Source organism: Aspergillus sclerotioniger, assembly GCF_003184525.1.
Source record: "Aspergillus sclerotioniger CBS 115572 chromosome Unknown BO94scaffold_7, whole genome shotgun sequence".
NCBI lineage: Eukaryota > Fungi > Ascomycota > Eurotiomycetes > Eurotiales > Aspergillaceae > Aspergillus > Aspergillus sclerotioniger.
In genome coordinates, this window is record NW_020290997.1 from 1,092,621 (window position 1) to 1,117,475 (window position 24,855).

A 24,855-nucleotide genomic window follows, 5' to 3' on the forward strand; every position below is an offset into this window, starting at 1 on the left:
CGATTTGCTCACCGTCCGGAATGTGATGGCCCCCAAGCCGCGGGTCTCGTGCAACCGTCAGCACGAGCGAATCTCTGCTCTGATTCCTCCAGTCAGGACGCCCATCCGCCCCTCGATTGGCTGTGTTCCCCTCGACCGTCCAGCAGCGCAACAGCCGAGCTCAGACCGAGTCCATCGCTTCGACCCGGACAGACTCGGACGGAATCGATTGGACGCGCGACGCGGCCGGAGGAAATCAGCTCAATCTTCCTGGAATGCGGTCAGAGCCGCCGGTTGGCCCATTCTGGGGCGTTATTGGCCTTAGTAGCGTCGCCGTAAAGAGGGCCAGTTTTTAGAGCATCTCATCTCATGGTTGCGAGGCGGACGGGCAGTCCCCAGTGGCCAGTCCGCTGCACGCAGTAATTAACCTTACATTGCATGTTCCGTCGTTACCCGTGCACGATCGACTGCACAGGTGGATAGGGCCCTCGCACTAAGCTTTGGGACGAATCTCTCTCCCCCTCGACTCCGGACTCCTATGGGTGCGGATTCCTCCTCCTGTTTCTTACGCCCAAGGCGGACACCGGGCGCTGGCGAAGGGATTGGTGCCTACTGCCTCGGTAAATAGGCCATGACCTCACCGGGGGGGGGAGGGCGCTGACGGTGCTGCAACCTTAATCTCCCGGTTGTCTCACTGTCATAATACGACCGGCCAGTGAAGAATCGGATTGTGGTAGTCGATGTCACGTTCGGTCGAGGGCGCGTTTTACTTGGTGTCTGGGGCCTTCCTGAGGGTTTCGGTGCGAGCTGAGCTGAGCTGGGCTACCGGATTGGGCAAGCCGGCTTGGATGTATCTGTCAGTGGCATCTGGACTTCTGGACACTGGACGTGTGGATTGGCAACGCAACTGGATGATCAGCGGCCAAGCGACACGGACCTCGTCGCCCGGTTGTCTGAGGCGATACTGAGGGGGTTGCGCCGGCGGTGATTGGCCGAGCTGCAGGGCCGGTGGGATGGGCTGGCGGCGACTGGCGGTGGAGGCGACCACGTAGGTGGCCCCAGCATCGACGCCAGACTCGCGATTCATCTCGATTCTCCTCCCGATTCCAGATGTGCTGGCATGCGTGCCCCTATCCGTATCATGCCATAACGTCGTGCCCGGAGGCCGTCTGCTGCTGGGTCGCCTGGATCGTTGCAAAGAGGACGACGGTCTGCCGCCAGACCGCTCAGCGCAATCCTTGCGTTAGGATCCCGACGTTGGCTTGGTTTGGTTTCAGCTGCAACAACCCGTGATGCATATGCGCGTGCAGGGTTCGGCCTGGGTAGTAATGGTGGTGGTGGTGGTACGCGGTGTGTGTCCCTTCATGGGCTGGACAGTGTATCCCGCGGGGCGCCAATGGTTCCCCCATGATTGCATACCGGTGCTGTAGAACGGCTCCCCCTACCGCAACTATCACGACCTACATACATACGTGCGTCAGCCATCAGTCGATCGCTATCCCCATTCGATACGCATCCCGTTTCCTATATTTAGTCGGCTGGCGTACAGATTTCCCTACATCAATAACGGATCCGATAGACCCTGCCTGTCCAGGTGATCCCCATGACATAAGATATTGGGATTCTCGACCATCCCTTGATTCACGACGGCCACTTTAACTTTAGTTACTGACTTTGCCTTTGCCTTTTACCTTCCGACACACATCCTACCGGCAACATACTTTGATGATACCTACATACCGGCTGCTGCAGCTCTCTCCAGCTACACAAGCAGGGTCTGCATGCAGCAGTGCTGTGCAATTGCTCCTCAGGGTGTGTCCGTCTGTCAGCCAGCCACGCAGTGATGCCGCGACGCAACTCACCGTCTTTTCTGTGGTTCTTCTGGCGTAGGCGTTATCTTGCGGAATGTAGGTGTTGTGTGACTTGAGTCTTGATTATCTTGATCCATGTCGGTGTGCAGAGGGTCGTCGGTAAAGTTATGCTGGGTAGACAGTGGATAGGTATGTATAAAATAGGATGTCGGACTAGGTAGGAAGACGGCTGCGGTGTGAGGCAACGTCAGGCAAGGTAATATAACTTAAATGAGTGTGTGGTGATGCGTGCTTTTCCATGGTCCGGATATACTATATTTATTTGTATAGCATCATTCTACTAGTAGTACTAGACAAGTACTACTAGTAAATCGTGCACGCCATACCACACCACACCACGGTTACAACTCCCAACCCATCCAAACTAGAGAAAATGAACAATCAACGCCTTCTCATATTTTGGTCCATAGAAGCATCCTATAACCTATTCCCAAATATCCCGGTAAAACACATAGCATAAGAGCAAGCGCGATAAGATAATCCAACAAATCACCTGACTGACCCCAAGCAAACCCATCGCCCCTCCAACCGAGGTATTCCCAAACACCAAACAATAAACCACAAACCATAACCACAACCACAATTCTCCACACAATTGGCACAATTGACACAAAATCCCCAATTAGCACGACCAGCAACAACAGCAACACACGACAAATGCCTCCCCCCCGAATCCCAAACTCAATCCTCCCTCAAAACCACCTCACCTTCGACGTCTGGAATACTTCCTCCACAGGCCACCAAGTCGCCGATTCCGCGCAAGGCACAGCATGGCGGGACACGAGACGAGAAAAACTGACGCGACAGTTTGGAGAGGGGAAGGGGGATTGTACACTTTACCAGTCTGGAGATTCTGGTGATGGAAGGGGTGAGTGGGTTGTTGATTCTTCTGCTTCTTACTCCTCGAGAGAAAAGGCGGTCATCTTAAAGAAAGAGGAGAGAGATAGGAAAGACGCAAGGCAGATGGATATTAGGGGGATGTTTGGGGTGAGTAAACGGGGGTTTCAACACGGGGCTTGGAGGAGGAGAGGATGAGGAAGAAAATGAGAACCGATGCCGAATTCTATCCATCGATTCCTCCTGCAGAGGGAATCTCAACAGCCGCGTCAATGGGGTCAAATAGGCGATCGGCTTCAAGTTCGATGTTTACGTCTACTTCTACACCACGTTCGGATTCGATAATATTATCGCAAAGGCAGTCGCAAAAGCAGTCACGGTCCCAATCGGAGCGAGCTGTGCAGACACATACACATACACATACCCATGCACATGCGCTCATGCCTACATCCACATCCACACCCACATCCACATCTACATCTACATCTACATCTGCATCTACATCATCAGCATCAACACGAACACGAAAACCTACACCTACACCTACATCCGCATCCACATCTACATCGACACCTACACCCACGCCTACATCTCCATCTACCTCCCCACAACCACGTATACCTACCCAACAAACCCCTCTCTTAATCCCCCCAGAACCACCACCATCACCACTACTTCCTCTTCAACAAAGCCGACCCCCCAAGTCCTCACAAATTTAACAATCCACATCAACGGCCAAACAGCCCCCCACATATCCGACCACAAACTCAAACACCTGCTGATCACCCACGGCGCTGACCTCGCTCTTCACCTCCATCGAAAAGTCACACATGTGATAATCTGTCAACCAAATAGTGGTCCCGGGAGAGGTACCGGAAGTGGCAGTGGATTTGCAGCGGGGAAGTTACAAAGGGAGATACAACGAGGTGGGTGGAAGGGAATCAAGATTGTGGGGGTAGAGTGGTATGTTTTTCTCATTTCTACTTCCCTTCGTCTTCTGTTTTTTTTGGGGGTACATTAAGGATGGATGTGGCTAACCTAGGGGATGTATAGGGTTCTTGATAGCATTGAGGCCGGGAAACGACTCTCCGAGACAAGATACGCAGTCAATCTGAGGACGAATCAGAAGAGTGTCTTTGGGTATTTGACTTCCTCCTCTTCTTCCCCCTCGACCTCGAAATCTACATCAATTTAATAATTGTCTCATATACATTATCCTATTGTTCATAGCTCGTATCGTCATATCATACATAGATGGTCATCTATATGAACGCCCCCCGGCGCCCCGGGAGACTCCCCCTGCTACTTGCCGATCCATGCCGTCGCCACCCCGCGCTTCGTGGTCCCGACACAATCGACCCCTCACTGCTGTGTGATTCATGTCGTTGGTGGGGAATCTCCACGGGCGCGTGCGGATCCGCGAGCGGCTCCTCGTCCGGGAGCGGAGGCAGCGGGTTCACGCGAAGCCGGGATGGGTACAGTGACTCGCTAGAATGGAACCGGTCGTGCTCGGGAGAATGGGCCAGCCCCGACGGTAAACTGCCAGGCTCTTCCTCCAGAATATCCTTCTCGTCTACCTCGTCCGGCGCCGTGTCTCCCCGGGAATCGCCTCGCACCAGACCCAGACGTTCCTCTTCTGTAATCGACCGCGACCGGGATCGGTGATGGTGATGGGTTGGCCGGGGGTAGTTGCGCGATGTGGTCGGCTCGTTGCCCGTCTTCATCCGGTGCAACATGGTGTTGAACGAGAACTGGCGCTGGGTGCCGTGCGGCGGCGGGGAAGGGGCTGCGCGGTCATCCTCGGCCCATGGCGTGTTGCTGCGCGATGCATCCGGGAGGACGGGTTGGGGATAGCTGGTGTCCGGGTGCGGCTTGTGCGCCGACATGGATGTCAGCGAGACTGGGTCCTGGTTCGGATGCTCGTCCTCGATGGGCTGCCAGGACGGATGGAAGAAGCTTGAGACGCGGGATTGGAGGTCATCGAGGAAGGAATGGCTGCTCTGCTTCGTACTAGGGCGCTCGGGCTCATCCGGCACCTCCTCCGGTACGCGCGACATGCCCAGCGGCGGGACCGGATACTTGACGGACGGGTTGCGCAGCGTGCGCGCGCGCGCCATGGTCGGGCCGTCGCCGACGACGGTCTTGCGCCGGCGCAGTCCGTCCCACTCGATGATCTCGTTCTCCGCCGGCGGCTTCAGGTCCTCGCTGCGTTCGCGGTAGAAGCGCCGGGCTTCCTCAGCCTCCATCTTGCGCCGCGAAGTCGAGATGCGTCGGATGATGGCGGCGGCACCGCGAATGGAGTCGGCCTTGGGCTCGCTCTCGGGCTCTTCCTGGGTGGCTACCTCGCGGACCTGGTCGAGATCGCCCTTGAAGACGGCGGCATCGGGGACATCCTTGGCGGACTTGGACAGTTGCAGCAGGACGACGCCGGCGCAGATCTGCAGGAAGCCCAAGATGACCGTTACGATGGAGCTGACGGACCCTTTAAAGCCGCGGAACAGTACCGCGGAGGTGACGATGGTCGAGCTGGTGAAGAAGACGTAGTAGGTGGGGGTGACGAGCGCGGCGTTGAAGAGGTTGAGGGCTTTCTGCAGCAGGACAGCTATTAGAACGACACAAATCACCAGGGGATAGACGGGTACGCACATTGAGATAGATGATCTCAGTCAACAGAGTAGCAATGACAAACACCAGCAAGACATACATGAACCACTGGTTAAACTGGGCTTCGCCATCAATTTGGGCCAAGATGGCCGAGCCCAGGCCCTGGGTGGCCACGACGCTCAAGCCGCCAATCAACGAGCAAATGCTGATATACACAAACATGCTCTTCTTGCCATAGCGCGGGCCCAACCAGACGGCGACAACCACGCAGCCCACCACAATGACGCCCGCGTAGACCAAGAACCCCGGCGATAGGACGTATTTCTTCATTTCCTGAATATCACTGACCGACGACTGCTCCGGCGCATTCAACGCAATGACAACACTGCCCAAAATACAGCAAAAACAGCCCACCTTGCCAACAAAACTCAGCCGCTCTTTTAAAAAGATGGCCGACAGGATGGTGGTCACCACGACCGTCAGCGCTCCCAACGGCGTGACCAAAATGGCATCGACAAAGGCATAGGCGACGAAATTGCACAGCTCCCCGATGATCATCAGGGTCATCCCGCCCCACCAGTATAAATTCTTCAGGTAGCCGTATCCTTCGCCGGCTTCCTCGTTGTATTTGACGTTGGCGCGGAGCAGGCCCTTTTTCTTGAGCACGAAGGAGACGCCGATAAAGAAACCCGACGCGACGGCGAGGGAGATGCCGATAGCTTTGTAGGAAGCCGGGCGGGAGGAGCTGTCGGCGCGGCCGACGAGATGGTTGAGGGGGAGGTGGAGAGAAGCCTCGGGGTCCAGCATGGCGGAGGGAACGGTATCCATGGTGGTTATTGGGAGGTATGAGAAGTAGTGGGGGAACTGGACTGCATTGGGACACTGCCAGCAGTGTCTTTGGGGGAGATGAAGCAGGGGCGCGAAGGATAGGGGAGATGGATTTTTGGGGGGGGGGGGCAGATAAGCGAGGGCGAGATATATTTAGTCGGCGCTAGACAGCCATGAGAGCTGCAGCAATCAGCTTTCCAGCAGTTCCAGGAGGGACGAGTGACCGTTGATTTGACAGCTGTGACGGCGGGTAGGAAGAATGCGTGGTCAGGGATCGACAGGCCCGTGGCGGATCGGAATGTGCCAGATGTGCCAGATCCACGTAAAAGGAAGAAGGGAGAGGGGGGTATGAGGGACTCGGAGAAAACAAGGGGAGAAGAAGGGCGTGAGAGTCAGGAAGAAAGAAAAGCGAGGCTGGGACGGGCCAGACAGGTGGTTCGGTGGTTCGGTAGTTCGGGGGTTCCTGTTGGTTGCTGGGGCGCAGTTGGGCGGCGCAGCAGCTACGGGGCCGTTCCACGGTTCCTTGCAATTTATCTTGGGGTTTGACTTTGGACAGGCAACCACCCACCCTCTTCGCTGATTCTTCTCTCGGCTGTCATTTCCACCCCACCAACCCATCCATCCATCTACGACTAGATAGATAGGTACTAGCACTCATTGAACTATCGTGTCATTAGGGTATCCATCAATTCATAAACCGGAAACGCTCTCCCTGTCCTATACGGACCCACGCAGACGCCTCCCTCATACACTGTAGAATCATAGAAAGATACAAGAAGAAACCAGAATCATCATCCTTCAATCAACGCACGTGGTAGCTCGGTTTCCGGTGCTTGTTCACCACCGGCGGCTCGTCCACCGGGTACGGCGGTCGAATTTTCCCATTCCCACTCCCCCCATGGTGCCCCGGGCTGCTTGCCGTCGTCGGCATCGGCATTGGAATCCCTCCCAGTTCGCTGGGATACTCGGACGGATATGGAATGGGCGTTTTGGGTGGCACTGGGGGGGGCATCCCCTCGTGCCCATGCTCCATGCTGGGTCGCGACGACCCGTAAGCCTGTGAGCTCGGCCGACTGACCTCCCCGCTGCCGGGGCTGCCCAGATCTCCCGATAACCGCGGCGACGGTACGAGGCTGTCCTGTGGCGTAGGGTGTGCCGGGAGTGAGTCCTCCGTCGTGATGTAGGGAACAAAGTCGCCTGGCAGTTCCGCCGGCAACTCCACAGCCGTCGGGTGCGACAGCGACGGCACCGACAGCACCGGGCTGTGGAGGATGGATGAGGTGCCATCGTCTACCGCGCCGCCGAGATGTTCGTGTCCCGCGGCCGCATGTTCGGCCAGCCGCCGGTGTTGGCGCTCAATCTTGGCGAACTTGACGCCCGCGTCCAGGATCTGTCGCTTCACCTCCGGTCGGGTCAGATAGCGCCGCGTGTTGGTGCTGATGTCCGCTAGCCGGTTCCACTCGTTCATGCCAAACTCACCCACGCCTACTTCGACGTTCAACCGGTAGTAGTTATCCTTGCTGACGTTGCGCTTGGCCAGGTGATCGCGCAGCATCGCCAAGTGGATATCCTCACACCCCTCGATCTTGGAGATCAGGCGCCGGCGTGCTTCCGCAAATGTGCCCAGCGCATCCCCGAAGAAGTCCTCCCACCATTCATGCTGCCGGTTGTTGGTGCCGGGTGGGCGCTTGCCGGTGCCTACACTGATGAACGCCCCCACTTCACGACCGGGCCACTCGTTCACAGTCGCTTCGTCCAGGACCTGCGGCGAGGGGTTGTAGGTGCCGGCGCCTTCATCGATGAAGACGTGCTGCCCGATTTGAATGGGCTTGAAGGCCAGACCGGTGGCGGAGGTGGCGCGGCCAGCCTGCCACACGGTGCAGTTGAACTCGGGCGGGGGTTCTTTGCGCGAATCGTAGGATCGGAGGAAGACGGATGAGCCGTTGCGGGAAGTGGTGCCTTTGTAGAGGGCGGTCACGGCACTGTTCAGTCAGCATGTAAAGCATATAGACCGAAGTAAGAGAAAGACATACGTTTTGGTGCGATATTCTCGATTATCATACAGCAGCGCGTCCGGATTTCCCCAGCGCAACCCATTCACAAAGGTCGAATTGCGCTGGCTGCCATGTCCCGAGGAATGTGAGGTAGTGGTGCTAAAACTGGCCCGACTGCCCGAGCGCTGAGGAACGGACATCGAATTGGGACTAAAGGGGGTGCTGGCCAGAGAATTGCGCCCCGTCGGGCTCATATCGTTGCCTTCGGCTTCGAAGACAGTATGCTCACGGACGCATTCCCGGATCGCCTCTTCAAGCTTCGAGGCCTTGAACAGGGTTTTGTGGAAAGGAATGCCGGCAAAAGTCTTGTCGGTTTCGAACACGCGGCGGGTCATGCGGACATAAACATCCTTGCAGGTCTCGAGGTCGAGGCGAAGACGACCAAGCATCAGGGCGATCAGCCCGCCGGTGCCGGTTCCAACGATGAGGTCGAAGTGGTCGCATGGCTTGGGAATTTCATCGCGACGGGGGCCTTGCCTTCACATTCGACGTAGATGCGGTACATGAGTTCTTGGAGGATGATAAGCATGGAGTAACCACGCACGCCGCCGCCATCTATATCGAGCCTAAGATCAGTATAGGGATTCAGGGGGACTGAGTCTCGTGACTCTGGAAGTTGAAGAGCAAAACCCACCGAGCGATAGGATCCTCAAGGGCGGACCCTTGGTGGTATCCTTGCGGCGGAGGTTGACGGAATAATCCATGACCCCGCCGGGGGAGGACAGAGACAGACGAGGAAGATCGGAGGAGCGGATTAATCAATGTCGGAAGGGCGAGGGATGATCAGGCTAGGCGCCGGAGGAAGAAGAAGAAGAAGAAGTGACTGGGATGTGAAGACGGAAAAGGCTGAAGAGGTCTGAGTGGTGAAGGTGAAGGAGAGAAGGAGCGCCGAGCAAGCAGATCTTTTCTTTGCGGCAGGCGCCCGCAGATTGATTGATTGATTGATTGGCGCTGGATGCGAGGCCGCGCCGTGACTGCCTGTCTCGGTGACCGTCCGCTGCGCCACGGTCGGGTCCACGATGAGATAATTCTGCCCGCGTAGGGCAGACCTGCCGCCCGCCCATTGGCTGCTGGCCAAATAAGCTGTGGCGGTGCTCCACCGGGGCGGTGCCGTGTTTCCCGTTTTGACGTAATTTCGGCACTTTTTGCAGGTGATCCGTCTCTTCTTCTGCCTTCCAGTCTCGGTGGTATTGGTAACACATACACAGGAAGGAAGCATAGGCATCCCAATACGAGACACATCGACTAACCCTCCGACATACGGAGTCCAGCGGGAGGAACTTGGAAGGCATGTATGTCTACCCAAGTAGGCAACTAGCTACAGCACATCCATAAATAGAAGCAGCCAGCCTGAGTTTCGCATGAACCATGGGTCAATTTATATAGTACCCCATCCACAATTATACCTTTGGTCGAATCTCCCCAACCAGAACATCCCTCAGCAACCTCAATCCCTCCCCGGCAAACAACACCATATTGTTCGCCCGCTCCGCACTGCCCGTCTCAACCTCCCTCGTCACCGTTCCCGATGGCGTCGCCACCGCAAGTGCCACATATCCTCTAGATCACATCAGCATATGCATGAACAACAACTAGACAGCCCCAAGGAGGCCGACTCACGGAGTCCGATTCTGAGTCTCTGCTCCCGTTGGTCCGGCCGTTCCGCTCTCGCAGACCGTATAGGTGGAATGCAGAGTCGAGCGCACGTTCTCGGCGATCTCCGCCACAACACCGGGGGTTGGACCAGCGTAGGCGTCGATGTGTTGGGGAGTCCAGCCGGTGTAGGCGATGCGGGATCCGAGGGTGTAGACCTGCGTTCTTAGTATCTAAGACGGGGGGAGAAGCCGGAATGCATACGGTTAGTCCGCCTTTGTAGATGGAAGATGCGCCGGGAGTGGAGAGGAGACAAGCGGAGATGAGGCCGCCCGAAGCCTGGTCATGGTCAAGGTCTCGGTCTCACACTGGTGGGTGAAGATGGATGAGGGGTCATATCTCGTACGGTCTCGGCAACGGAAATGGTCTCCACGCGGGCGCGAAGAAGTTCGAAAACTTCCTCGATCAGGGGACGGAGACTAGCAGGGGGGAATTCACTCATGGTATCGTTTGGGAGTGTGGCTGTGGTTGATGGCAGAGTCAAGAAATGGGGATGAGGTTACTTGGTGGTCATCCCATAAGTACCAGAGGGGGCTCTGGCCAATCGGGTTCTATAGCGAAGACTACAGCATTCAGGTACTATCCACTACTATGTACACTACATAATACTGCTAGTACGTATAGTAGGTCACTGAGTACATGTCTGCTCACTCATTACTACTTCATTCAGTTGGTCAACCCCGGCCAGTCTACTCATCTTGTCAGTCACGTCCATCCACCAAGATTAATAGCTAGGATCCAGCACTCACCATACACCATGCGCTCCTCGATACGCCTGGCCACCACCACCGCATCGCCCACCCGCACCGTTTGGCCATCGGACTTCCCATCCAGAAACACATATCGTCCAAACACCGGGCTGAACCTGGCCCCTTTATCCACACGACGGTCCTTCATCAGCTTCTTCAATACTGTGCCTGTCTCGCCCGTGCCCATCTTCCCCGTCGCATAGTCCACATTGAGACTTTGACACCGCACGCAGTTGGCCGTGAGCAGCAACCTTGCCAGCCCCTCACCTGCACCCTGATCCTGGCCCACCTTCAACTCCGCCCAAAAGTCCTCCTCAAAGGCCGTCTGCGCCCCCGCCACCACGATATTCGGCCGGAACTTGGTGACATCCATCTCCTCGTCGCCCGTCAACCGCGCTGACACATCAGCCACCGACGTCCGGGACACAAGCAAGTATGGCGCCGTATCTGCAAATGTGATACGTTCCCCCTTGCGCGCCCATCCGCCCCCGTACCGAGTCCAACCCAACAACAGCACTGCTACCACCGTCGCCGCCAGACTCGGTAGCATTTCCCTCACCGATATCTCCCCTGGACCAACAACCCAATTCAACAGAAGCGTCGCAATCGTCAGTCCCCCAACCGCCTTCATGCTAACCCAACTATTGTTCAGCGACATATGTGCAACGCTCTTCTCCGGCGCAAAACTACCCAGCACGCCCCTCGAATGAGGTCCCAAATACGCCAACACAACCTCGTATCCGAAACACTTACTGAACCATCCGTTGTACCGCTCTCCCATGTTATATCCCTTGGTCGGGCTTTGATGCATCACAATGGCCAATTCTTCCAGACCTCGGGTATCCGGCTGCAGCGGGACCTCAAGGGTGCGGCTTTTGGCATGGTCTGGGGGACGGTACGTGACGATAATCCGGCCGCTCTCGGCGCCATCCATGGAGGGATATATGAGGTCGGTGTAGAAGAGGGACATCTCGGGGAAGTGAGGGACGTGCATATTCTTTTTGGTCGAGGTGCCATCGTCATTGTAGACGACTTTCAGGAGCATGAAACGCCGGTCGTAGGGAAAGCCGCGGGCCGTCAATTCAGCGGTAGAGAGGGTGATCCCTTGCAGGGATTTAATAGGGTAGGTGTAGAGCTGAGGGATTCATTGGCATGGTGTCAGAGAGCTCGGTAGGGGAAGGTAGAATCGGCCGTTAGGCACGTACCTCGCCGATTTGCATGCTGACTTCTGTCTGGTACGCAGTGACTGTAGTGAGAAGATACCTACAAGCAGGCCTGCAAGACTCGGAAGAGATGAAGCAGCCAACTTGCACGAGCCTGGCTGATAGGATGACCGTCGGGGAACTGGCCGCTGCATGCGGAGATAAGACGGGGAACCTCGCCTATCGAACGCTGGAGCCCTTATCGGCCCGCCCAACTCCAAGCTCAGGGTCGTCTCTTCCCCGCACGGGGAACCCTTGAGTCTTGACTCCCACCCCAGGAATCTAATTCAGAATACGCACCTTCGGAAGCTCATGGAAAGGGAAAAGAAGAAGAGAAAAAAAAAAATCTACCCTGTGTTGAATCTTTGTACAGACATTATTCGTGAAAATGAAAACCAACCCCGCAAGCATAATCCATGTGAATCATAACGCCTATTCATCCTTGGCCCATGGTAGGCTAAACGTGCCCGCCCAGTCTTCCACCTCCTGCCGTAGCAGTACAATCTCCGGAATCTCCTCGCCTTCGCGCACGTAGTCCAAGAACGCCTTGACGGTGTTCGGGTTCTTCACACCCTTGGCCGTCGCGCTCTCCTTGGCCGCCTTGTCCAGCTTTTGTGTGATGATCACCGCCCGGTCGACAATGTCGGCCACCCGACGGAAGTCCTCGGGCTGAAAGCCCCGCGTCGTCATGGCCGGCGTGCCCAGGCGCAGACCACCGGGCTTCAGCGCCGACTTGTCACCCGGCACAGTGTTCTTGTTACTGGCCACACCGCACAGCTCCAACACGCGCTCTACACGTGCACCGTCCACACCACGGTTCTTCAGGTCAACCAGGACCAGGTGGTTATCGGTACCGCCAGAGACGATGTTGTATCCCAGGCCTCCGTTACTGAGCGGGTTACCCAAGCGCTCCGCCAAGGCCTGCGCGTTGGACAAAACCGTCTCCTGGTAGGATTTGAACTCGGGCGACTGGGCCTGCTTCAGCGCCACAGCCAGGGCGGTGATGGTGTGGTTGTGGGGGCCGCCCTGATGACCTGGGAACACAGACGCGTTGATTGGGCCCTCCAAGTCATACATCTCCGGGTTGCCCTTCTTGTCCGTCCGGCGGACACCCTTGCGGTAGAAGATCATCGCCCCGCGAGGACCGCGGAGGGACTTGTGGGTGGTGGTGGTCACCACGTCTGAGTAGGGGAATGGCGATGGGAGTACACCAGCGGCCACTAGACCTGAAATATGGGCCATGTCGCTCAGCAGATATGCGCCGGCAGCATCGGCAATCTGGCGCATGCGGGGGTAGTCAATTAAGCGGCTATAGGCCGAAGTACCGGCGATGATGAGCTTGGGGCGGTAAAGAAGAGCCTGCTTCTCCAGGCTATCGTAGTCAATGAGGCCCGTAGACTCATCCAGCCGGTAGGGCAGAGTCTCAAAGTATTTCGAGATGAAGGAAATCTTCTTGGTGGGGGTCTGGTAGCCATGGGACAGGTGGCCACCATGGGGCAAGTCTAGGCCCATCAGGCGGTCGTGCGTGTTCAGGATGGCAGAAATGGCATACAGGTTAGCGGGGGAGCCGGACAGGGCTGCGCCAGTCAGTACGTCTGCAAAGAGTCACCTGGATAGGGGAGCTCACGCTGCACGTTCACACCCCATTCCTCGGGGTTGAGGCCGAAGGTCTCGAGCGCACGCTGCTGACATAGCCGCTCAGAAGCGTCAATGTGTTCGTTTCCTCCGTAGTATCTAGCACCGGGGTATCCCTCCGAGTATTTGTCTATAGTCGCATCAGCTTGAGCTGCTTCAGGTCCGATCAATTGCCAATGACTGACTTTGCATTACACTGCCCAGCGCATCGAGGACAGCTTGTGATGTGAAGTTCTCAGAGGGGATGAGGTTAATGAAATGCTGCTGGCGTTTTTTTTCCTATCCCGAATGAGCAGATGTGGGATTTCGTCTAGCAATTGGCAGCCTACCTTCTGAAGAATGTCATAGATGGCGGAGTCGGCCTCCTCGAGGGGTGCGGAGAGCAGCTGGAGACGAGAGTCAAATGATATGGTACGATTGATATGGTATGACATCAGACAACCTGAAAGGTTGCTGCACGGCGCAGATTCAACGAAACTAGAAGGTACATACCGTTTGCTGTCCATCCCGAGCGGAAGAGGAGGAGGATACACTGCGGGCTTGCAGTGACAGTCGGAGGGGCGACGCAGAGGCAGGACGGAGTTGGAGAGGGATGGCGGTGGACCGAATGCCGGAGCTTGCAGTGCGCGGGAGCAGGCGCGAGGCCTGACGTCCACAACGACCCAACATGATGAGGATGGGGTGTTGGAGTGTGATGAATGGAATGAGGGATGAGGAATGAGGAGAGCAAGGTAGCGAGGGGAAGAAGAAGTAAAGATGAGAGAGAAAGAAGGAAGGAGGAATGGGCGGACAAAGAGAGAGGCAGCAAGGAATGCGCGCGGTGATGGTATCAGCTCCCCGGCGCTGATAGCGAGAGCCGCCCGGCGGTTGCCCGTTGGCTGCCAGTTGCCCGCGGGAAGCGGATTCCCCCAACCCGGTTCGGGACTAGCATCTCCGAATGGCCCGTGCGGACGGAAAAAGTAGAAAGTCCGCTTCCGCTCGCTTGGACGGGTTTTTATCTGGCCTTCTTCCTCTTCCTTTCCCTTCTCTTCTTCATCACACAACTAAATCCAAGATGAAGAAGGGCGCTTAACCTTGGCAGTTCTCGTGGATTGCCGGCCTCGGCGGGCTATCCCGGGCGATGCTGACATGTCCCCGCCTCCAACCATCCATAAGGGACAATTTGAACCATCCGATTGGAATTTTATGGTTTGTGTGGTTAGCTCTGGATCTGAGCCCGAGTGCAGAGTGCAAAGTATAGGCTAGGAAGATTGGATTAGCTAAGCAATGCGAGCTGTCTTGATGATCAATGATGATCCCTGATCTGAGTATTCCGTACTAAGGAGAAGTAGAAGTAGACAGACTTCCACTCTGGGAGGATGATCTCCAGTGACCGACTCGACCTATGAATAGCAACCGCCTTGGCTAGATGCTCAACACGGCAAGGATTCTCAGGAGTCGACAAACCTTAACAGGATGGTCCCTGAGGGCCTTGAGGGAGAGGGACTAGGTACTGGGTAGGTAGGTAGAGAGTGAAGAGAGCATCCAGACCGACGGGGAGGAAGGAGGAAGGTTGGGCTCATTAATTGGCGGTGTTTCACCATGGCCAGTTGCCCGGTTGTTCCTGCAGCGCGCGAGATTGAACGTGGGGACTCCTGGGGAGGGCCGAGATTATTGTTGGCTGGTATGGGCGCGGTAATGACGGGTCCAGACCGGCAGACCCTATCTCTTTCCTCAGTTCCTGCTTGATCCCAGCGGGGAAACGAGTACCAGACCCGTAATGCAGTACCGACCTAGGATACTTGCAGCTTAGAGCGACTCCATCACGGCCCTCCACTTCCTCAGTTATATTAATTCTGATCGGCCCGCCCGTTCGCCTCCTTTTCTCCTCTTCCTTCTCTTTCTCTCCCTCTCTCCCTTCCCTCTCTCACCCTCTCTTTTCTTCCCCTCATTCACTCGCTGTTTCAGCTCTTCCGGTTCTTCAAACCGAGTACATTCTTTTCCCGACTCAGTCAGTCCCTCAAAGTCACTCTTTAGACCGCAAATCCAGACAAGAGACATCTCAAACACTCTTCCCGTCAGTCTTTCGACGTCATCCAACTGTCAAACAATCAACCAACCAACCAAACAAACACATCACAATGCGTGTCTCTTCCGCTGCTGTCGTTGCCTCCCTGGCTGCCGGTGCCATTGCCACCGAGTACAAGACCGTCGTCGTCACCGAGTACACCACCTTCTGCCCTAAGGCTACTTCCCTGGCTGCTGGCGGCGGTGCCGGTGCCAGTGCCGAGACCAGCCCTGCTGCTGCTCACGTACGCCTTTTCCCCAGATCCCAGATCTCTCCGCATATAGTACACCTGCTGATCCGGCCATATAGCCTACCACTGTCACCATTTCCGGTACCCCGTACACATACTCCACTCCCCTGGTCACCTCTACCGTGACCCACTGTGACAAGTGGTAAGTCTCATGTCGACCTCAAATCGTCTGTTCAAACATCCTCCAGCTGACATGATATCAGCAGCTCTGCCACCGCCGCCCCTACCGCCTCCGCCTCCTCCCCCAGCGGTGCCGGTGCCATCGGTACCGGTGCCTCTCCTAGCTCCGGCTCCGGTGCCGGCTCCGGTGCTTCCCCCAGTGAAGGTGCTTCTGGCTCCAGCTCTGGCTCCGGTGCTTCCCCTACCGAGGGCGCTGGCGCTGGTTCTAGCTCTGGTGCTTCCCCCAGTGGAGCCGCTGCTGTCGGTACCGGTGCCTCTCCTAGCTCCGGCTCCGGTGCCGGCTCCGGTGCTTCCCCCAGCGAAGGTGCTTCTGGCTCCAGCTCTGGCTCCAGCTCTGGCTCCGGTGCTTCCCCTACCGAGGGCGCTGGCGCTGGTTCTAGCTCTGGTGCTTCCCCCAGTGGAGCCGCTGCTGTCGGTACTGGCCCCTCCCCTAGCGAAGGTGCCTCTGGTTCCGGCTCCGGCTCCGGTGCTTCCCCCAGCGGTACTACCGCTGGTTCCGGTTCCGGCGCTGGTGCTGCTGGTGCCGCCGGTTCGTCTGTCCCCAGCGGAGCCGCTGCCATCGGTTTCGGTGCCACCACCACTCCCATCGTCACTTTCGCCACCCCCGCCCCCAGTGGCTTCCACTCTTCTCGCCCTCTGATCTCCAGCAAGCCTGTCTCTTCCAAGCCGGTTTCCTCCAGCGCCCTCCCTGCCTCTAGCTCTGTCGCTAGCTCTTCCTCCAGCTCCACCAGCTCCGGCTCCAGCTCCAGCACCAGCACTGGTTCTTCCGGCACCTCCCCTGAGGGTGTCTCTGCCGCTGGCACTGGCTCCGCCACTACTCCCTCCGCCCCTGTTTACACTGGCGCTGCTTCCCGCGCCGCGGTCGGCGCTGGTGCTGGTTTGGCCTCGGTCTTCGCTCTCGTCGCTTTCCTCCTGTAAATGATCCAATAGACTTGAGTCGGAAATCATGGAATACCTAGATCAAAGGAAGGACATCTGGAGAAGTTCAATTTCTCTATTTCCTGGGCATTGTATCCCGTGTGAGATTTCGTTGCACTGGTGATGGTGATGGTGATAAGATGATTGTGGATCGGATTGGTGATTTCCTTTGTTTGTGTCGATATTAATTTTTCACGACTGACAAATAACCTACTTTTTACCGTGTGTGCTTTATACCTACCTTCCTGGATCTTCTGACGTCTATGTTTGTTTGTTTCCTTTTTCTTTATCTATATTCGTCTACGGCTTTGCATTGCTTGGCTTCCGGTTGATCGCTTCTTTTTCCCTGTTTATAACTTTAATGTTCGAGTCACGTCTCTGGAGCAATTTCAGATACTAATTCCTCCCTTAAATACTTCATTGCATTACATTGACTTGCGTAAACAGACGTTTGATATCCAACTGGGTAAGAGTGGTAAATGACAATCTTATTATAGCTTCGCCCGTTCCCGTCGCTCAAAGTACTCGCGCACCCGTCGTCGCGCCTCGTCCACTGCCTCCGTGTCTTCGACCGTCGGTGGTACATTCACGGGCGCCTCGTATTCTCCGCGCACAGCTTGCTCGACCAGCTCCCGCAGCACCCGTCGCAACGTCTTTCCACTACGCGTCTTGGGGATCATTCCCCGTCCTTGAATCATACCCCCAAGGGACGCGATCGCCCCAATCTGCTCTCGCACCAGCTGATTCACTTCCTGGAACAGTTCTGCCTCTGGCGTCGCGGGTAGGGGCCCGGTTGCTGTCCGTGGTTGGATGAACGCAAATGGGAGATGTCCCTTCAGCGTGTCAGGTATGCCAACCACGCTGGCCTCTCCTATTTGCGCATGCGAAAGGATCGCTTGCTCAATGGCACCTGGGATACTTAGAACGGTCTTAAAGATATGTTCTGCGACGCAACATTGACAATGCCTACCGGTACTGAAGCGATGTGCAGCGACGTTGATGATGTCATCCGACCGCGCCATGATATGTATATATCCATCAGTATCAACCAAACCTGCATCTCCTGTGTCGATCCACTGTCCTCTGAATCTACGCAGGTAGCCCCGGTAGAATCTCTCATCGTCATTGAAGAGTTTTGTGAATGCTGTAGGTGCCAGTGGCATGCCTAGCACAATGTTGCCCATCGTACCTTGAGGGACCTCCTTTCCCTCGTCGTCCACAACACGTACGTCAAAGCCAGGCATGGCTAGACCCGCCGATCCTGGTCGGATGGCCAACGGCTTCACTTTATCATTGCTGTACGATGATGACGCTATTGCAGCGGCGCTCCTCAGCGCCAGCCCAGAAATGGGGGCCCCAGACTCCGACGACCACCAATTGTCCACTACCACTGCACCGGGTGCGGCATATTGGTTCAAGAGTTCCTGATAGGCCTGGATAATGCTGGGCTCGCTCCGTTCGCCGGCAAGGAACAGTGCGCGAAAGTGTCGGAGACCGCCACGTCGGGCAACTTCTTTAAAGCAGCGATTGTCTGGGTCATCCTTGCGGATGGCCCGCATGGCTGTAGGTGCCGTGAACAGCACGTGGGCCTTATGCTCTTCAATGACCCGCCAGAATGTGCCTGCATCTGGCGTTCCCACTGGTTTCCCTTCGAAGAGGACAGTCGTTGCCCCAACCAAGAGTGGTCCATACAAGATGTATGAATGGCCGACCACCCAGCCAATGTCGGAGGCGCAGAACATGACATCTCCCGGCCCTTGGATGTCAAACAGATACCTAACCGAAAGCTGGAGTCCAACCGCATGACCTCCTGCCTCTCGAAACACTCCTTTGGGCGATCCCGTGGTGCCTAGATTATCCTCGATGTCAGTCGTAGCCAAAGCCACGCTTGAAGGTTGGGACGTACCGCTAGTATAAATTATATATATTCCATCCGTGCTATTCACGGGTACCGGCTCGGCCTTGATGCCACGCATACGCGCGCTCTTCACCAGCCGTTGCCAGTTTCGTTGTCCGCTTAACTTGTCGGGGTTGTTCCATCGTAACTGATCCCTCTGCCAGACGATCACTTTCTCCGGCTTGAAGTGGCTCAGTTCAATAGCCCCCTCGACTAGCGGCCGATAGGCGATAGGGCCTTTCGATCCTTCGATACCACACGACGCCGTCATAATTATGCGTGGCTTGGCTGCTTCGACACGCTGCGCAAGTGACTTGGCTGCAAATCCGCCAAAGACAGCTGCATGTATAGCGCCTAAGCGCGCGATCGCCAAAGCAGCAATGAGCGCCGGAGGAATCATAGGCACTGCTGTTTGTCAGGTTCCCGTCCATTTAACACAAGGGGAGGATGGCTCAAATGCCAGCCTTACTGTAGATAATGACAACGTCCCCCTTTCGTACACCCTCTTCCCTCAACACTCCCGCCAAAACTTCTACCTCGTCCAACAGCCGTCGATAGGTATATTTCTCCTTGGTCCCCGTCACGGGAGACTCCCAGATAATTGCAACATTATCTCCATTCCCGTTCTCAACGTGCCGATCCACACAGTTGTAAGTTGTAGAGATCTCTCCGTCTGGGAACCAAGTCCAATGATCATGGTTGGCACCGCTAGGCACAGTCTTAGACTGGTGGCTGATGACACACGATGGCTTTTTATGCCAGTGCAATTGTTCTGCCTGGTGAGACCAAAAGCCTTCGGGGTCCCGCAGGGACGCCGTGTGTACCAATTGCTGTGGGTGGAGTGACATCCTGGCTTGATAGCGATGCTTGCAAGGTGAGGTATTGGACTCGCGAAGAAACCGGGAGAGGAACCGCAGGTTATTGACCCGAGACTAATAAAAGCACAAGAGCTGAAAAACGGTTCCAAAGTAACCAGTCAACATGGCCAACGGATTAGAGCGGTGTCCGGTGTGAGGGTGAGGGTCCTCCTGCAGATACTCAGCGGTTAGTCCATGTCACATTCCGCGGATAGGCCAAGAATCGGAGGTGCTATCCTGGACCGCGCTGAGTTATGGGGAGACTAAGTGTGTTAGCAGTCACGCCGGTGCCTGACCTGCATGATCGGAGGTTGCGCTGGTTTATACTAGATCGACGCGCCGCCGAGGTCGAGGGGTAGGTAGGTCGTTCAGCAGTCACCTTCGCATGGGTGGCGAGGGGTTGTCCAGGTGTTTGTGGCGACCCGACCGTACGGCGCCAACATTGTACCGACAGGGATCCCCGATGACAGGAGGGGTTGATTGCCGAGGAGGAGAAATGAGGAGAGGGGAGGGGAGGAGAGGAGCTGCGGTGGTGGGGACAGTACGGCAGCCGAGGGATAGATAGGAACCGAGAGGAGAGAGGATGGCCCATAAGTAGGAAAGTAGCTTTCTTTCCCCGCACGCCGAGCCGAGCGGATCTTCTGTCTGCCTGCGTTACTTACGATTATTACTGAATATCGGTTCTTAGGGAATAGGGTGATACATTCAATCGGATACTTAAATATTATACTAGTCGGATCCCTTTTTTTTGGGTCTTTTGTGGGAGTGCAAATGCATCGAAAATCACAACTCAAAAGCTCAGCCGTAGGGTATCATATCGCAATGCCTGCTAAACGGTCGACTGCCATCCTCGCTCTACCGGACGAGTCCCCCGTCCATCACGGCCCCTCCTCGTGCCCTTCGACCATCCACCATCGCCCCGCCTATCGGCCCTGCCTGCCTTCTAGCCGTCACACGCGTTCGTCGCGGCGACCCCCCCCAAAATACCGAAGGGGAACCATGGAAGCGCGATGAAAACCCAGGAGATTGGGGGTTGGGCCAAGGGGCGCCGAACAAACAAAGCCAAATACGAAAAGAACAGAGATTGCCCATCGTTCTATGGTCCCAGCAGCTCCTGAATCCCCAGCCTCGTGAAACGTAAGATCCCCAATGTAGCCGAAACACCCTGCCATGGACGCGAAAAAAATCACCTCCCGCACATATAATACTATTAATAAACAAGCATGGTTCATGCATCAAGCACATCCTGTTGCCCAACCCCGCATCCGTGCGGGTTGGGTGCCGGCGATAAAAGGGAATCGAGAGGGAGAGATGATAACGAAAGAAAAGAATAAGTCGAAAGCTGTACTCTGCGTAGAGAGCTTGATGAGCGGCGAAGCGTCGAACAGCGAATATGAATATAAGAAGGATATTGCTCCTGGGGTGACCCGCATCAGATCATATAAGAAGAGTAAGAGATAGGTAGGTCGGGGCAGACGTGTGAGGGAAAAAATGGTGTGAAGCAACAATTGGACCCCCGACTGATCGAGGAAGAAAGGCATATCCTTGGGCTCCTTGCAGCAGCAGGAGCCAAAATATAGGAACCAGGAATAGAATCAATCAGCCAGCTGAATGGGCCATTCATGACCACCTATTCACAGAATCGTGCACTTGAACGGGCGGCGATGGCTTCCCGTACGGTCGGGCCGGAACGATCTAGGATACTCCGGACCAGGGTCACGCATAGGACCCAAGCCGGTCGTTCGTCTGTCTTGAGACCGCCCCTGCTGTTGCTGGCGCTGTTGTCGGAGCATTCGAACGACGTCGTAAAACGCCTTTTCGACATTGATGCAGTTCTTTGCCGAGGCTTCGACGAATTCACAGCCGAGATCTTTTGCTAGTGCTTGTCCTTCCTGGGCCGAAACAGCGCGCTCGACAGCTTTGTCGCTTTTGTTACCAACCAACATGACTGGCACTGGGAGCGTGGGACCTGAGGGCGCGTGGATCGGAGACCCCAGGTAACTGGCGCCAGAGGGTGACCCAGAATTGGCCGACTCCTTGACCATCTTGATCTGGTTGTAGAATTTCTGTATCCGGGAGAAGGAGGCCCTCGAGGTAATGCTGTAAACAAGAACGAACCCTTCACCGTCACGAATCCATTGGTCCCTCAATGCCGTGTATTCCTCTTGGCCTGCTGTATCCAGCACTTCCAACATGCATGACTGTTGGTCAATCACGACTTGCTTACGATACGAGTCTTCAATGGTCGGGTCGTATGTCTCAACGAAGTGATTTAGACAAAGCTATTGGGTAAGACCAAAGTCCAGAGATCAGTTGCCGGAACATCACCGCGGGCGGGAACGCGAAGAGCAAACCTGAATTGTAAGGGCTGTTTTCCCGACACCACCATCCCCTAGCACCACCAATTTGTACAACGTCATTTTTCCCGACATGGCGATTGATTATCGTATCCCGAAGGTAGGGTGAGAAATTCTGGGGTATTCGGTGTGCACCTGAAAATAACCGGTGCGGGAGGAGACCACAAGGGTAAGGGAGGGAGAGAGGGAAAGAAAAGAAAAGCAAAGAGATCTATGAGGGCTCCACGGTAAGCACGGACGCGGGAACGGAGCGTTGCGATTTGCGAAACGCTGGGGGTCCTAAGAAGTACGGCTATTTGGGTAGTGCGATTAGCCACTGGAATCCATTGCCTTTAGACCACAGTCCAAGCTCACAAATCCACACCGGAAGTGATAGGAGCACCCAGAGGCGAAAAAATCACGTACCTGAAGCGCCGTGGGGGGGAGAAGTCGAAGGGAAAGGTCTGGGAGAAAAGCGATGGAGAAGTCGCCGGATTTGCGTTACTGCGACCTTTAAACCAATAATGTGGAAAAAGCAACCAAAGATGGGAAGAAAAACAAGTTCAACGAGAACCTCTTGATTTGACTCGAAGGATCTCAAATAAGCGGCCACCCACAGCTGCAGAATGGCACAAGCGGGCGGAGTTCAATTAGTGAGCTGGCCCGTAACTCCGCGAGAACGTAAGAAAATAAGATGAACGGGGCTCGCCCGAGCTTCGAGACACACAGAAGGTTTGCCTCAAGGTAATACTGCCACGTGAGGGGCGAGACGCAGACAATGATCGCCAGCAGCGGATGTACTGAAAGTATCCGCAGGCTGCAAAGATGACTTTAGTGATCTGGGTTTGTTTGGCGAGAGGTGGAGGGGGAGGGGAAGAGGCGCAGGTCCAAGGAGGTCAAAAGAGGCTTGGCCGGAAAGAAACAACGGAAGAGGGGCAACCCTCAATCTTTTTGATGGAACGGTCCCGGAAAAGTAAAGTGCCCAGGAATCCGATTGAGATGATTGTGGAAAAATAGGTTGGGAAGTCTTCAGGTTGAAGAAACTTCAAGCAGCAGGGAAAGAGGGGGGGGGGGGGGGGGGAAATGAATTGAGAGAAGGGTTTGAGAAGGACAGGAGAAAGAGGGTGTAAGGGCAAAAAAAAAAAAAAAAAAAAAAAAAAAAGGAAGACTAGGATAGAGAGGATAGATAATGAAGCGGCGGAGACGATGATCCTTGCTGGAGACCAGCAGCCGCGGTTTAGTTTCGTGGTGGAGGGAATCAATCAATGGGCTAGTTTGGGTCAAGGATTCGTTTGGATCGATCTGACTGGACCAACACGATTGGGACTGGAACGAAGGGTCATAGGATGGATCCTAGTAGCTGAGAGTCAGAGAACAAGCAAGCCAGAGGCTATGTACTAGTAGTGAATGAGGAAGAGAAAGAAGGAAGAGGAAGAGGAGCAGGGAGGGAGTCGCAGTAGGAGGAGGGGGTGGAAATAATCCGACCGAAGGAGGGGAAAGGAAGTGTGTAGAGGAGAGAGAGGACTCTGTAGAAGAGCAAGAGTCAAGTCAGTCAGTCAGTCAGTCAGTAGTGGCGGCAGGCAAGTCAACTGAAGGTAATCTGGAGCTGGACAATGCTGCAGAGAGACCCACGGGAGGAGGAAGAGGAAAGGAGGGGGTCCCCCTCTCGGTATGGTACCGTATGGTCATTCTGGTATCGCTGGATGCAAGTCTCCTGGTGGGTACCAGGTACCTTCTGTTCAGGTACACTTCTTCTGCTTCTCCTTCTCCTTCTCATACTATCTACTAAACATGAGAACCTGATGTGCAGGGTCGATTGACTTCCTAAAAAACATAGTGAGCGAGGTGATGGTTCAACCAATGCTCCCGGGATATGCTGCAATTACCAATGGCACTGGGAACGAGAGAAAGTTGGAAGCCATCTGTCGAACCGAGACTAGATCGAAAATCTAGGCCGTTGCGCTCAGAGATCATGACATTATTACCTTCCTTACTACTCCTTCCTTACTACTATTAGCCACCTTCCAAACGGACAACAGGCTCATGTCTTCCACAGCCCTTCGATTGCTGCCTGCGACACCTTGTGCTTTACATCATCGTCTGTCCTTGTCCCACCTCAAATCCTTTGTCCCCCTAGAGGGCATAAGTTCCAATCCGGGTTGAAGTCCAGTCTTGAGATGGTTTCGGGTAGACACGAAGTGGGTGCATGGGAAACACTAAGTTCAAGGCTGCTCTCCACAAACAGAAAAGGCGTGGTAACGAATCGTATTGGCCCGATTGCAGGTTGGATCAGGACTCGTGAACAATATTCTAACTCTTGGTGTTACTACCACTCAGGTACTGCGGTGTTCGCCTCGTGCAGATAGTCCAACCCTCCGGTGGTGCCATTTTTGACCAGCCATGGATGAAAAACAGCCAGACCACGCGCACTTTGTGTAGGTGAGCAGCTGGTTAAGAACCATGCGCCACCTGGTAAGTACCCGAGGTTCTACCAAGGGACCTGGGGGTAGTGTAAGATATGACGCCTTATGGAGCAACGCACTCGTCTGTATGGACCGACAAAGGTCCATGAGGACCCATCCATCCCATGCAGCAGGAGGATTTTCACGGTTGATGATGCCCTAAGAGTCGCCAGTTCCACTCGAGTGCGACGGGGAGAAGGAAAGAACATTCCGCGCCCCCCTGGGGAACCAGACTAAAACCAATCTTTCTGATTAACTTTCCCAGGTCCCATTGTAGTCCTGCCTACGGAATACTGGAGAGGGCAGTCTGGCAGGAGCTGTCGTGCTTGCGAGCTGGAAGAGGAAGACTCAACTATCCCAAGGATACGAATATCCTATTACTTATTATTTGCACGCTATTGGGGGGTGAACCTTGATGTTCGCCAGCACAGGTTCGAGTACACAGCAATATTAGTCCCCGATGTTCTCGAAAACTAAAAAGGGGCCAGGCATAACA

At 55.3% G+C, this 24,855-nt stretch overlaps 8 protein-coding genes across 8 annotated transcripts; 2 read left to right on the forward strand and 6 right to left on the reverse strand.

Moving 5' to 3' along the window:
* Positions 1-2,324: 2,324 nt before the first annotated feature.
* Positions 2,325-3,882, forward strand: BO94DRAFT_573462 (uncharacterized protein; the record flags this gene model as incomplete). The annotated part of the gene is made up of 3 exons (XM_025614970.1): positions 2,325-2,837; positions 2,974-3,650; positions 3,741-3,882. The coding sequence occupies exons 1-3, from the start codon at positions 2,508-2,510 to the stop codon at positions 3,880-3,882; spliced, it is 1,149 nt and encodes a 382-aa protein (XP_025470085.1). The 5' UTR covers positions 2,325-2,507.
* Positions 3,853-9,092, reverse strand: BO94DRAFT_564395 (putative Patatin-like serine hydrolase). Its single transcript, XM_025614415.1, has 7 exons — positions 8,808-9,092; positions 8,640-8,728; positions 8,153-8,619; positions 6,931-8,101; positions 6,399-6,582; positions 5,334-6,160; positions 3,853-5,275 (listed from the first exon to the last, which is right to left on the reverse strand). The coding sequence occupies exons 1-7, from the start codon at positions 8,875-8,877 to the stop codon at positions 3,950-3,952; spliced, it is 4,134 nt and encodes a 1,377-aa protein (XP_025470086.1). The 5' UTR covers positions 8,878-9,092; the 3' UTR covers positions 3,853-3,949.
* Positions 9,093-9,329: 237 nt separating this feature from the next.
* On the reverse strand, positions 9,330-10,302 carry BO94DRAFT_488024 (CinA family protein). Its single transcript, XM_025609056.1, has 4 exons — positions 10,173-10,302; positions 10,031-10,105; positions 9,794-9,984; positions 9,330-9,733 (listed from the first exon to the last, which is right to left on the reverse strand). Exons 1-4 carry the CDS (start codon positions 10,266-10,268, stop codon positions 9,574-9,576), a joined length of 522 nt encoding a protein of 173 aa, XP_025470087.1. The 5' UTR covers positions 10,269-10,302; the 3' UTR covers positions 9,330-9,573.
* Positions 10,303-10,492: 190 nt separating this feature from the next.
* Positions 10,493-11,795, reverse strand: BO94DRAFT_583555 (MOSC domain protein; the record flags this gene model as incomplete). The annotated part of the gene is made up of 3 exons (XM_025615567.1): positions 10,493-10,515; positions 10,576-11,710; positions 11,781-11,795. 3 exons carry the CDS (start codon positions 11,793-11,795, stop codon positions 10,493-10,495), a joined length of 1,173 nt encoding a protein of 390 aa, XP_025470088.1.
* Positions 11,796-12,209: 414 nt separating this feature from the next.
* On the reverse strand, positions 12,210-14,081 carry BO94DRAFT_460515 (serine hydroxymethyltransferase; the record flags this gene model as incomplete). The annotated part of the gene is made up of 5 exons (XM_025607884.1): positions 12,210-13,354; positions 13,405-13,542; positions 13,598-13,691; positions 13,742-13,798; positions 13,905-14,081. 5 exons carry the CDS (start codon positions 14,079-14,081, stop codon positions 12,210-12,212), a joined length of 1,611 nt encoding a protein of 536 aa, XP_025470089.1.
* Positions 14,082-15,532: 1,451 nt separating this feature from the next.
* BO94DRAFT_583557 (putative GPI anchored protein) lies at positions 15,533-16,807 on the forward strand (the record flags this gene model as incomplete). The annotated part of the gene is made up of 3 exons (XM_025615568.1): positions 15,533-15,703; positions 15,769-15,851; positions 15,913-16,807. The coding sequence occupies 3 exons, from the start codon at positions 15,533-15,535 to the stop codon at positions 16,805-16,807; spliced, it is 1,149 nt and encodes a 382-aa protein (XP_025470090.1).
* A 491-nt stretch (positions 16,808-17,298) lies between these two features.
* Positions 17,299-19,552, reverse strand: BO94DRAFT_460619 (putative acyl-CoA synthetase; the record flags this gene model as incomplete). Its single annotated transcript, XM_025607888.1, has 4 exons — positions 17,299-17,717; positions 17,763-18,656; positions 18,714-19,109; positions 19,174-19,552. The coding sequence occupies 4 exons, from the start codon at positions 19,550-19,552 to the stop codon at positions 17,299-17,301; spliced, it is 2,088 nt and encodes a 695-aa protein (XP_025470091.1).
* Positions 19,553-21,000: 1,448 nt separating this feature from the next.
* rasB (Ras small monomeric GTPase RasB) lies at positions 21,001-22,449 on the reverse strand. Its single transcript, XM_025607210.1, has 3 exons — positions 22,324-22,449; positions 21,916-22,210; positions 21,001-21,843 (listed from the first exon to the last, which is right to left on the reverse strand). Exons 2-3 carry the CDS (start codon positions 21,991-21,993, stop codon positions 21,196-21,198), a joined length of 726 nt encoding a protein of 241 aa, XP_025470092.1. The 5' UTR covers positions 21,994-22,210; positions 22,324-22,449; the 3' UTR covers positions 21,001-21,195.
* Between the last annotated feature and the right edge of the window lie 2,406 nt (positions 22,450-24,855).